A 13794-nucleotide genomic window follows, 5' to 3' on the forward strand; every position below is an offset into this window, starting at 1 on the left:
TTATACAAGAGTGACAAAAATAAACACAATTTCTTCCCTTCCTTTTCCCCTCCCCTCAATACAGGCTTTTTGCTATTGATATAAAGTCTTTATCACTTTTAGGAAAAAGGCTCCTAGTGTTGATTTTCCCGTTTCTAATAAATAATCTGGTATTTTTAAAAGGGCATGACTCATGTAGCTTAGAAAAACATCTGGAAGGATACAGCTAACAAACTGTTAACAGTAGTTAGCTCTAGATTAAGGATTTGTGATAAGGCTAGGACTTTTACTTTCCTTACTTTGCTTATTTGAATAGATGGAATATATATTAATTTTATCAATAAAAAAAATCAGTAATGATATTTTTTAAAAAGAAAAAACCCTTAGCATGTACTTTAGCTCTAGCATGGTGATTTGGGATCAGTAACTTAATCTCTTTGAGCCTCAATTTCTCTACTTATAAAACGGGATTAATACTACGCAGAGATGTCATGAGGAAAATGCCTTACCACATGGTAAATACGCATTCCAGAAAGATACCTTCTTTGAGCCTCAGGTTCCTTGCTTGCAAAATGAGGGAGTTGGATTAGTTGTCCATGATCCTTTTGAGAGTTAATATTCTGATTCCCTCTTTTTATATTCACAGAAAAATATTGCCAAATGAAAAATAAATGTCTTTACTTGTCTTCAGGTAATTATTTTTCTTTTATTTCCTGAAGAACCAAGAAGCCAAAAACAGATGAGCTGTACCTCTGGAATGTCTGGGCCACTCCACCCTGAGCACCTGGGAAATGACAGGGTATTTCCACTCATTAGAATCTCCCTGATGAGGAGAGCCTTCCTTATTGGGAAGAGGATCAAACTTCAGTTTTAATAAGCCAGTGTGTGCCATTAAAAATATTATATACTCTCAATTTTAATCTTTGACTACTCCAGGCCTTCTCTTTAATTAGTTTGCTTATGTGTATTTGCAGTCCAGATACTCTGCTTAAGCAGTTATGCAAGTATTCCATAATTCATTGTATCGTATGTTGTTGGTTAAAGTCCAGTTAGATCATTATCATTTAGGGAAGGTTGCATATTAAGCGAGTTTACAGAGTCATCTCCTACACATCTGAAATGCTAATAATTGCCTGTCTTTCATGGTACCAGGGTAATAGTTTCACAATTCTCTCTTTGCTTTTCTAAGATTGAAAAGTAGCATGGATCATAGCAGTGGTGATAGTTATCAGTCTATTAAAAATGTAAAAATAAAAAAAAGGAGAGAAAGCCGCAACATTGGAAAATACTACCATTCCAAATTTCTCAAAACATGACATGTTTTTTGTTTAATTAAAATACTGTATGGATACAGAATCATCGAGAGGCACACCCACATGGCTTAGAATTCAAAATATCTCATGTATGAGATTTCTTAATTTAAGCCTTTTCTATGCCTGCCGAATACCAGTGGGTGAAGAACGCCTTCAATGCCATTTTGGCATTTCCACACCCTGTGTAGCTTGGTAGGATTGTTTACTCTTCCAGGTTATAGCAATCCCAGCTTTTCTTGGAGAAAAAAAGCCTATTCTGTTTAACATTAATTTTAAGAGAGATTGTAGTAGAACTGAACGTAAAGAGACACTTCTTATTTCCATATTTGTGAACAAGTTTGTCCATATACAAATTAGGGATAATACAACTTGCTCCTTACTGTATGTGGAAGGCTGGGGGAATTCTTACTATTAGTAATAATAATAAAAACTAACATTCTCTGAATATCTACTATTTTCTAGACATCATGGTAGGCACTTTGTCTTGCGTTATCTTATTTAACCCTAACAAGACTCTGTGAAGTATTGTCTACTTTTTTCAAATGAAGAAACTGAGACTTAGAGAAGCTAAATAATTTACCATTCACAGTGCTGGTAAATGGTGATGCAACGTCTGATTCTGAAACCTTGATTTTCATTACTCTACTTTAACCTTGTAGGAGAAAGATGGAAATGTCCTGAAGTTTATTGCATTGCCTATGAATCCTCCAGCAATTGAAATCATACTTCTGTGCCCCTCTCCTTGAACACCCCCACTTGCACTTATGCTGCAATAATACAGACCTGCTTGTAATTCCCTTAAGGTCCTGTTCTCTCAAGTTTCTGGGTCTTTGTTTATAATATTTTCTTGGCCTAAAATTTTGTTATCCAACTACTACCAGACTAGCTTGCCTACTCCTACTCATTTTTCAAGTCTCAGTTTAAACTACTCTACCATGCTCCCATTACTCTTTGTTTTTCCTGAGGAAGGTTCGCCCTGAGCTAACATCCACTGCCAATTTTCCTCTTTTTGTACGTGAGCCGTGCCACAGCATGGCCACTGACAGACAAGGGGTGTAGGTCCGTGCCCAAGAACTGAGGCTGCTGAAGCGGAGTGCACCGAACTTAACCATTGGGGCTGGGCCCCATTACTCTTGATATACTCATTATGGCAGGGATCTTATTGTGTCATCACCTAAACTATGAGCAATTCAAAGGAATCTTTTTTTTTCATTGTTGTATTTCCAGGGCCTTTCAAAGTATCTGTTTCCCAGTAGATATTCAATTAAATATTTATAGAATGAATGAATGAAGGAATGCATAAGTCACTTATAAATTCATGCACAGAACTCATCAGGGATTTGTGGAGGGACCTATATTACTTTATTCCACATAAGCCTAAAAGTTACCAAAAATGAAAACTCTTCATCTTTATATGAAAACTTTTTAACATATCCTTATTTTTCTCCAGAATAAAGTAACTGGACACAGTAGTCATTCAATACATATTTGCTGAATTAGTGAAGAGTCTTAGAAAAGTATATGAAGGCTTTATAATCGAATGCATATTCTTGTCTCCAGATTCACTTTGTGCCACTCCTGCTTTATCCTGTAATAATGAATAACAATATGTAATTTTTATTGAGGTATCAAATATTTATTGAGTCACTATTATATGCCAGGCACATTGGTCCACTGTTTCAATAGCCTTGTTCCTTTGCTTCCTAGTCCCTCTTTCTGGAAATTTATGAAGCCACTCAGTAAATACCATATTTATTGTGGTTTTCCTACCTTCATTCATTCAGTTCAGTTACTTCCCCTAGAAGGCTGTCCCTGACCCCTTTAGGATCCAGTGCTTGCCTCCATCTTAGCCCTGATTACATCAAAGTGAAGTTATTTGTATCCATGTTTGTCACCTCTCTCCCCAAATTCCTATCCAATAATACCTCAATGAGCCCTTAGAGGGCAGGGACTGAGGTTTTGTTCACCCCTAGGACTCAGCACAGATTTTAGGACAGGGCCAAAAGCCTATGAATAAGCATTGAAATGAACAATAGTTACTCTTCATTGAGCAACATGGATTATCGTCTTGAATTCTCACAAGAACAGGTGAGTTATGTATTATCTGCATGCTATAGATGAGAAAACGAGGCTTGAAAAGGTTTAGAAACTTGCCCAAGGTCACACAGTGGTGGAGCCTGTTGTCAAAGGAATCTGAAGAATGAAGCCACCATTGACTCTAAATGAATGACTCCTTCCCACCATCTTTTCTTGAAATTTTCTTTCAGATTTTGCAGTCTTCCCTTCTTTAGACCAATGACTCCTCATCTACCTTAATATCATGAGTGGGGGGCCATACCCCCTTTTTTTCATATTGCAAATTGATGACATCTCTCTAGAAGCAACGTGACTTTAAACTTTTAAGTCATACTCTTTCTGGGGTAGAATCTGTGTTTGGAGCCCTGAGGGACATGACAGTTCCAGTGAGAAAAGCGGTCATTCGAAATAGAATGCGGGGACTAAGAAAGAGTTTTTCTCCGGGTAGGATACACAGGGAAGACTTGAGCAGGAGGAGGACGGACTTTGTCATCTTAGATGCACAAATCCTGAGACTTGTGGGAATTTGGTTGTTCACACCTAAGGCGGCTGTGGGGGACTGTGTTGCCCACAGCTAAGATGGCTGCTAATGAACATTTGCTTTGGATGGATCTGTTCTCTTTGCTCGCTGCCATTTTCAACAAGAACTATAGTGAATAAAATTTAGTAAAAGTTTGTGCCTTCTTACCAAGATGGTAAAGTAGGAAGTTGGCACGTTTTGTTTAGAAAACCTTCAACAGGTCAAATTTTTTCTTGCCCTTAACCAAAATGGCCGAAAAGGTTGTCCCATGGTTTGAAGCTTTCAGCCCTTAACTAAGATGGCGCCCGGAGACTCGTTGAAAATTAGCTTGCCCTCTTTTCTGCCCTCGACCGTCATGGCTTCCGCGGCGTCGATCACGTGACTTCCCCGGACTACGGCGCGGGAGAGGGGGTAGGAAGGCCCTTGAAGGGTGCGCGTTCCCGTGGCGGTGCACCCGGTAGGTTTCAGTCAGAGTCACTATGGCGGCCGGCGCTGGCAAGGTAAGCTGAGGCGGCGGCGGCGGCAAGGGAGGCTGGACCCCTCGTGGTGTCCGGGCTCCAAATTCCCGCAGCCTCTCTGCGGAGAGGTCGGCCGAGGTCGTGGCCCGTGGCGGGGGCTGGCGGGGGGCGGTTGAGGGGGATGAGGGCTGAGGCGGGCGGGCACCGGCGCCTGACGGCCGTTTGTTTTGATGTTTCCCCCACCAGGTCGGAAAGTTTCTTGCTTCGTCGGGCACAGCCTGAGCGTGTCCCAGCGGCCGCGAGTGGTGGAGGCTGCGGCGGACCCAGCCCGGGGCCTCCAGGCCTCTCCCCCAACCTCCGGGCCGGCCTCCCTCCCCCACCTCCTCGTCCGCCGGGAGCTGCGGCTGCCGTCCCTGAGATGCGACCCTCGCGGGGGCGACCCTGAGGGGAGGCGGCCGGTGTGCTGAGCAGCAGCCAGGAGCCCAGGCGTCCAGGGACCAACTTCTTGCGGGTGGAGACCACCGAGCCTCCCCGGGGTCGCGCCTCGCTCGGTCCGCACCGGCCTGCGGAGCCGGATCCCCGCCCTGGTCGCGAGGACGCCCGCCAGGTGTCGGGGAGTCCCGACTCGGCCTCTGCCCGCGCTCCCGCCAGTCCCCGCTCCTCGCGCCAAGGACCCAGCCACCGCCGCCTCGGCTCGTGCGGGGCCAGGGACCCGTGCCACCTCCCGGGCGGCCTCCGGGCGGCAGGGGCCATGCAGACTGTCCCGCTGGCCGTCTAGACCCCCTCGCGTCTGCCTCTCCCCTCTCGAGGCCCTCGAGGACGGGCAGTGGCTGCCCAGAGGTGCTCGGCTACACCTTCTTTCAGCGCGAAAGGACCTTGCTGGCCGCACCGAACCGACCCTTCCTTCATGCTGCAGTGCTGCAACATTTCCGCCACCGAGGGGGAAAGGCGGCCGCGATCCCAAACAAAACACAAGAATTGGTGTGTGACTCATCTGCTTGGATACCTCCAATCTCCAAACTGTCTTCCAGGAGTTTTCTTGGCCGCAGCTGTCCGATGTTTGAGTCTTTTCATCCCAGGGAAGAAGATGGACTGAAAGCTGCCAGTTGGGGACTTTTTGTGATCAGGGCGCTGCTGGGTTTTAAAGGAGGTAATGGGGCTTTCGCTGGCTTGTCTTCCCACTCAAGTGAAGAAGAGTTGTTGATGTTCGCTGGTTATGCTTAGACAATGCACAGTTTGTTTTAATTTAAAATTTTGGGGGGGATAGGGGTATAGGCTTGTGAAGGGCAGTCCGGATCCGGTGGAACTCCTCTTTGTCCCTTGATAGGAGAGACACCCCCAGTCTGTCCTCGATGCCGTCAGCCTTGGCCATCTTCACTTGCCGCCCGAACTCGCACCCGTTTCAGGAGCGTCATGTCTACCTGGACGAGCCCATTAAAATCGGCCGCTCCGTGGCCCGCTGTCGACCAGCGCAGAATAATGCTACCTTTGATTGCAAAGTGCTGTCAAGGAACCATGCTCTCGTCTGGTTTGATCACAAGACGGGCAAGGTAATGTCACCACATTGTCTAACAGTCTTTATTTTTCCTATGCCTTTGCCCTTTTTGCATAATGTATTCGGGATCCCAGGGTTTGCACCCGGAGGAGACTTTCAGCAAGGCCATGGAATCAACTTTTTGTGTCTGGTTCTAGTGGAAATTTAATTGAGGTGGTTGAATGGAAAACAGAGAGGTATTGTAATTAAACGCCTCAGGAGGGTGATGGCATCTTGATAACGTGGTCATTCCCAGTGAAATCCCAAACCCTAGGGTGATGGCATCTTGATAACGTGGTCATTCCCAGTGAAATCCCAAACCCTAATTCATTTCGGAAAACTAGATAGTGAAACTTGGCTTCTTGCTTTCAGTCTTTTTAGAAAGGTGAATTTGCAGTTCAGTGCTTGATTAAGCAAGGAGCAATTCCCAAAGCAATGCAGGGAATCCGTGGCCAGTATTACACTGGGGCTCAAGTGTCTCAGTGGTGAGAGGTAGTTAACACATAGCTTTTAGTTGAGTTCAGATCAGGGCCTTTCTAGTAAGGACAGTCCTTTGTGTAAATTGTGTGGGAGTAATTTGCAGTTATCAAAGCCAATTTAATTAAGCATGAACAACTGTTAACTTGACATTTTCAGAGTTCTGTTTGCATATTGGGTTAACATATACCTATTGCTTTTGAAAATCAGTTTTTGATGTTCCCCGTAGCATTTACTAAAAACACTTAATGCATACTTACAGAGGTGATATTTAGGAAATCAATTTATTTTCTGAAATTATATCCAATTCTATCAATTATTACAGTACCTAGATGTGATAGGATGAATTTAATGCTCTTCCATTTTAGCATTTTTATGTTGGCACCCTATTTTACTATACATGTGAGTGCTTATATTTTATGAATACAAGAAAAAAAATACAGACAGATCCTTTCAATTTTTAAAACTCTATGTGTTTGGAGAATATATTAAAGAGCTTATTTTTGTGCTTAAACCTCAGGTTTTAGTTGAGCTACTGAATCAGTTCTAACTTAGAGTAAGTTATATAAGACTAATAAAAATATTTCTGGTTTCACCTCCTGACTTTTTGCTCCCTCTTTCTGAGTTAAATGATTAAATCTTTTTTAAAAAGAGAATTTAAGTCAAGAGTAGTGCTTTGAAATGAAAGAAACCTGAGCCTCAAAAGGAAGAGAGAAAGCAATACTTCTTTTGCTACTGAATTAAGGAATTATTATATAAATTATTTTTCAAAGAAAGGAGGAAAAGATTGCCCAAGTGCTGTGTGCTTGCATAATACCAAACCCTAGTCCGTGTGTGGGATGAGAACAGAAAAGTATGTTATTTTTTCGGTATAACACCAGATGATCATTTACCTGGGAACACACCCTTTTTTTCCCCCTGGAAACTAAAGTTTGGGTACCTGAAAGACTTCATAGATTACCCATAATCATTTAAAGTGAATATTCATAGAACTCATCTTTCCAGAAATGAAATTCAAACATCAGTTAACTGCTAGTGCCTTAACTCAACCAGCTTTTACATATTTGTCTCTTTATGTGCCTGGTCCAACTTAATCAGAAAACAGGTTTGCTTAAAGTACATACTCTGCAAATGCACATTCTTTGCTTTGATTCAGTACTCAAAGGAGACTCAGATTTTTTCTTTTACTTATTTGAAAAATAATGATTACCTGAACAGTGCTTTTCATGGCTATTCTAAAACCCCCACAATAGGTTATTTTGAGATGAGAGAATAGGTCAATAATGAGTGTTTATTGTAGAAGTTGAGATGACATGTTAAAATTTTGAATGGAATTTGTTATTAGAAAAACTTATCTTTAAAGGATACACAGCTTATTTCTACCATTTTCACGTTTTTCCCCTCCTTTATTAGCTAAACCACATTCAGAATATGAGGCCATTACTTTAGGTGTAGATATAATTATTGATTATTGTACCACTTAATCTAGTTAAAACAAATACCCTATCAGATTGTGCCATGTGATCAAATTGTCTTAGGAATTAACTATTTAAAATTTAGGTTTGAACAGACAGTAGATTTTTATTGAGCATTTATTGTGTGTCAGATATCGTGAGGTACGCAGTTCCAAAGAAAACCCACAGTTTGACCAAATATCTTTAATTGTTTTCTCTGTGTGAAATTTTCAGTTTGAGAATTTCTGCTATAATTGTCTCATAACAAAAGTCCCCAGGCCTAATATATATTCCCAGCAAATTCCTTTATACAACACAAGAATCCCCTCCTTCTATAAGCATCACTTCACGCAAGTTTTTTTTTAAACATCTCTAAGCTTCAGTTTTCTCTTCTGGGGATAATGATGGTACCTACTATTGTTTTGAGAATTCAGGTAATTATGTAAATCATTTAGCACCCTTATTAAGGGCTCAGTACTTAAGGAGGAGGGTGTTTGGGTTGAGGGGAAGAGGGAACCATCTCGAGGGCTCTTTGCAATATAGTATAGTAGTGCTGTGGAGTCTTAGGAAGGTAATGGGAAATTTTTTTCTTTCATGTGATGGCATATATAGAAGTAATGTTTTTTTGTTCTTTTGTTTTTTTTTTGTGAGGAAGATCAGCCCTGAGCTAACATCCATGCCAATCCTCCTCTTTTTGCTGAGGAAGACCGGCCCTGAGCTAACATCTATTGCCAATCCTCCTCCTTTTTTTCCCTTTTTCTCCCCAAAGCCCCAGTAGATAGTTGTATGTCGTAGTTGCACATCCTGCTAGTTGCTGTATGTGGGACGCCGCCTCAGCACGGCCGGACAAGCGGTGCGTTGGTGCGCGCCCGGGATCCGAACCCCGGGCTGCCAGTAGTGGAGCGCTGGCACTTAACCGCTATACCACGGGGCCGGCCCCTAGAAGTAATGTTTTAAATTGAAGCATATGAAGTTGAGAACTTTGTCCAGATTGGCACTTTACTTGGGAGGTGGAAAATTGGGGTAATATGCTCTTTGGTTGACTTTTAACTTGTGATTGTTGCATTCTGCATTGGCCGTTGTTAGAGGCCCATTAAAAGCTGGAAGAAATAATAAACACTTGAAACTTCCTGATTATTCAAGTAACACATGTTCATTATAGAAAATTTGCAAAATGTTGGCACATAGAAATCTAGGTGATAACGTTTTATTTTTGTGAGAAAGATTAGCTAACATCTGTTGCCAATCCTTCTCTTTTTGCTGAGGAAGATTGGCCCTGGGCTAACATCCATGCCCATCTTCCTCTCCTTTATATGGGGTACCACCACAACATGGCTTGACAGGTGAGGCGTCTGTCCGCACCCAGCATCCGAACCTGCGAACCCCGGGGCGCTGAAGCGGAGCACACAAACTTAACTGCTACACTTAATGCTAAGTTCATGGAATGTTAAGTACATGAAATGTACTTAAAACCTTCATGTTGGAGGGTGACAGGTTTGCCACAAAGTGGAATTTAATAAGCTTTCCAAAATCATCTAGTCAGGGATGTAGCAGTTGGATGTTGCGCTGCTTTGGGTGCTGGCCGTGTGTATCATCCTTCACTCATTTTTGGAGGCCAAGGTCTTCACATTAATGGCGGATAATAGAATGGTTATTAATCCTTCTGTTGACTCACGGTGCCACTGAACAAGCGAATCTACCATATGGTGGTTACATAGAAGGGATACTGAGTGGACTACCTCCTTCTGGTTTAGATGGTCCTATTTGATTGAAGCTTTGTGGACAGGTGATAGGCTACTGATTGACACAGGAGTCTATTTCCAGTCTCACTGTAGTGTACTTAGTAGTAATTAGTAGTAGTAATTGTCTACTTCCAGTTTCACTTTTTTACTTAAATTCAATGCATATTTTTGAGCACCTGTTCTCTCATGATATATTTTAGTGGAGGGCATAGTGGTGAGGGGAGAGGAGATGACCCAGAGCTGCTAAGAAATTGTTATTCCTTGTTTCTAGGAGCTTATATATGGGGTAGAGAGGATGACTCTACACCTTGAGAGCATTTGATTGAGATAAGATAGGATTATATAAGTTTAAATGGCAAGAGAGTGATGGTGTTTGAATTAGACTTTAAAATGGGGGTGGATAGATACAAGTTAAGAAAAGGTGCTTTTTTGAGTTGTTTATGTGTGTTTTAAGGGATTGAGAGTGGAATAAAACAGACAAAAGCAGATAATTTTGAATGAATTTGGCATCTTCCAAACACTGAGGAAACTGATTTTGTTGGACTGTAGAGTTCTTTTGGAGAGTAGCTATGGGTGAACATCCATTTTGTGTGATGTTTTTATGTTTGTGCCTTGTTTTTGTAATTATTTGTCAGACCCTGGAGGAGAGGATTTGTGCCTTACGTGTCTATCTCCTATTTTGTGTAAAGTAGATGTTGAGTAACTGAAGCTGAGTAGATAGTGTGGTGCCAGGTCGTGGAGTGCCTTGATTACCAAGCTCAGGACGTGGACCCATGGGCTATGGAAGGCCAGGGAGAGTTCTGTGCAGAGTACTGACTTAAGAAAACCGCCATTTGAGGGTGGTACAGCAACAATATGTGGAGAGGCCTGGAGCAAGGAAAAACAGGTAACAGCTTAACTAACCCTTGTTGTGGCACTATGTACCATGCCCTGTTCTAAATGCTTTATGTGTTAACTTATTTACTCCTTAGATAACTGCTTAAGACAGGTGCTTATTTTTCCTTAACCTATGAGGAAATTAAGGCACAGAGAGATTAGATTAGGTTAATCTGCCCAAGTTCTTATAGCTAGTAAATGGTAGAGCTGGGATGTGAACTGAGGTATTCTGACTCTTGACTCTAGAACCCAAGCTCCTAACCACTCTGCTATTGCAAGGCTTTATAACAGTTTAGATATGATGTCATTTTGTAAGACCAGGTTCACAGTAGAAATGAAAATGATTAAATGCCAGAAAGTGAAAAAAGACAAGTATATTAACTTGTCCATTAGAACTTCAGCAAAGAGAGAGGTTCTGTATGGACTGGAGATTTTAGGGAAGCCTTCATGGATGAGATGGTTTCATGAATGGGACAGTTGCTTGGATGAGATGCAATATGAGCTACACCTTAGGACTTTTTAAATAGGGCAGAATGTAGATAGATAGACTCAGTCAGGGAAAGGAGTTTTGGGTGAGAAGAATTGTTCAAGTAAAGGCATAGAAACAGGAACGATATAGCACATTCCAGGAACATCGCAAGGAAGTCATTGCAAAGGAAGAATCTCCAGAACTTGACAACCAAGATAGTTTCTTCCTTCTTTCTCCCCATATCTAAACGTGACCGCAGAGATCCTGGCCTCAGCTTCTGGGAGAATGACAGATCATATTTATTGATTTTGTTTATTAGTTTTGTGTGTTTTTTTAACAGACCTAATTTTTTTATTGACAGAAGTAAAAAAGTCATTAAGTAAAAAGGTCATTTTTTATTGACAGAAGTAAAAAGGTCATTAAGAAGTAAAAAGGTCATTAAAATCATAAGGCTTGTTTTTGTGAGAGTCATGTATTTGGCATGTGTTATATTTAAGGCACATTAATGTAAACATATTCAGAAGGCCAGGTTGGATATCCAAAGCACATACTCATTTCCTTCTATGTTACTTTTCATAGTAATGGAAAATTAATGAAATATCTAATCTCTTATTTCAAATTGTTAAAAATATGGATGGTGTATATACTTAAAACATTTCTTTCCTACTTAGTTGGTTTACTTTACTCCTTAGTTTACTGTCTACCTTCTCAGGCTCTTATTTGGTTTTCTCAAGTGGTATTTATATTGGAGTTTAGTATCTATTCTCTTTGATAAATAGGGAAGAGGGTGTCTGTCATTTAGAGTTTTAAGTGAAAAGATTGTGAGATTGGTTCTTAATGTATATCAGTTACTTGAATCAAGAAAAATGGTGGCGGGCCGGCCCCATGGCTTAGCGGTTAAGTGCATGGGCTCTGCTACTGGTGGCCTGAGTTCGGATCCCGGGTGCGCACTGACGCACCACTTCTCCGGCCATGCTGAGGCCGCGTCCCACATACAGCAACTAGAAGGATGTGCAGCTATGACATACAACTATCTACTGGGGCTTTGGGGAGAAGAAAGGAGGAGGATTGGCAATAGATGTTAGCTCAGAGCCAGTCTTCCTCAGCAAAAAGAGGAGGATTAGCATGGATGTTAGCTCAGGGCTGATCTTCCTCACAAAAAAAAAAAAAGAAAGAAAGAAAGAAAGAAAAATGGTGGCATTTCTTAGCTGTAGAAATGTTCTAAGGACTCTTTCCTGCCCATGCTTCTCTAACTGCCACTACAGGTAAATGAACAGTTTATACCCCTGCTCAAAAATCTTGGTTGTTGCCCCATTAATTTTTAGCATGATATACACATTCCTTCAAAATCTGATTTCGTTTTTTTCCAGCTCTATCTTCTATTACTCTTTTTTCCTTTGCCCCAAACTCTGTGCGGTAGCTATGTGACAGTGCTCACTGTTCCTAGAACAAGTGCCTTTTTTGCTGTTTTGTCTTCCAGAATGACCTTTCTCCTTCTTCTCTTGAGGCCCAGTTCCAATGTGAAACCTTCCCTGACTCCCACTAACTGAAGAATTAATTGCTTCTTCCTCTATACTCTTATAGAACTTTGTATATACTCTCATAGAACTTTGTATGTAATTTCGTTATGGGACACAGACAACGAAATAACTATGATGCAAATGGACTATTGCCCTGCCAGATGTGAGCTCTTGAGAACAAGGGAATAGGCACTATATGAATGTTTGAATGAGTGAAATGTGAACATTGGAGCAGTCTGTATTTCTGCAAACCTGAGGAGGGTCAAAGGGCAGAAGGTCATTCGAGTTAGTTCTCAAATTTGAAATCATGGACTCAATTACCAATAGGTAGTCTTTGTATAAATCGTTACTTATTGAGAGTTTGCCATGTGCCAGACACTTTGCTAAGTGTTTTGGCATCTTAGATAATCTCGTGGTTGGTGATATAATTTTGAGCTATTATATATGTATCCATTCTCATGCAAAATAATACTTTTAAGAGTTTTGTAATATTCAGAGTGCTGTCTTATTTCACTTGATCTGTATAACACTCTTAGGAGGTAGGTAGAGCAGCTATAGGCTGCTTTTATCCAAAAAGAGTTTGATGTTTAGAGGTTTTTTGCACAAGGTCATCTGTTAGTAACTATGGGAGTTGGAACCAGAATCTAGATTTTTCCTGCCTGAAATAAAAGCCAACTGCTAGACATTTATTCTGAACTATCTTATTATGGACTGAACAATTGTTGTAATGCAAATCTGTCTTTTGCTCTCTTGAAGGTAATCTAAGCTATTATTTTCTGGATATATAACTAAAATGCTTGTCGTGTGGCAGACTTTTAAAGACTGAGAAGTTGAGTTAATTATTTCTCTGAGTCAGCTAGCATTTTTTAGACGTACCTCTACTACTCCTAGCAATAAATATATTTTTCCTTAGGCTTGTATTTAGGCAACTGATTTGGATTTGGGTGTTTATGCAAATAAATGAAACAGCCTTGGAGAAACTTATTTGTAAATTTTTTATCCTTTAAAGAGAATAGCTAATAGATGTAAAGAAAAAAAGTAAAGTTTAAATAGGCACTTGAAAACATGAAGGTTTTTGGTGATTAGTACTGTATCCTTTGTCAAATATACGATTTGGGTTGGATTTTAATTTAAAGACGTAAGAAACTTTGTTTTCTTATTTATTTGTCTTAACAGTTTATCAATACTTTCAGGCTTATAATTTTATCTCCATTTATAACTACTGAGTTGTTCTAGCTGAGCCAAGCAGAAATGAATTTCCAGTATGGATTTTCAAGCTGTTATTTCTTTTCTTGTTTTTTACTTATACAAATAGTAGGAATACATTCTCATAAAAATTCAAGCTGTAGGGAAATATATGGAGTATATTTATGTCC

General features: G+C 40.8%; 1 protein-coding gene across 15 annotated transcripts in view; it reads left to right on the forward strand.

Moving 5' to 3' along the window:
- The first annotated feature begins 5164 nt into the window (after window positions 1-5164).
- Window positions 5165-13794, forward strand: part of SLMAP (sarcolemma associated protein) — a 157318-nt gene continuing 148688 nt past the window's right edge. For 14 of the 15 annotated variants that reach the window (XM_087431213.1, XM_014793200.2, XM_087431217.1 and 11 more), the window contains exon 1: window positions 5165-5896. In XM_087431213.1, the coding sequence (XP_087287339.1) occupies window positions 5699-5896 (198 nt within the window). In that variant the 5' untranslated portion in view covers window positions 5165-5698. The remainder of the gene's footprint in view (window positions 5897-13794) is intronic. The other variant, XM_004419851.3, reaches the window with a different exon arrangement.

The sequence above is a fragment of the Ceratotherium simum genome, chromosome 5 (genome assembly GCF_057802395.1).
Source record: "Ceratotherium simum simum isolate JZ-2026a chromosome 5, ASM5780239v1, whole genome shotgun sequence".
In the NCBI taxonomy this organism is placed as follows: Eukaryota; Metazoa; Chordata; class Mammalia; order Perissodactyla; family Rhinocerotidae; genus Ceratotherium; species Ceratotherium simum.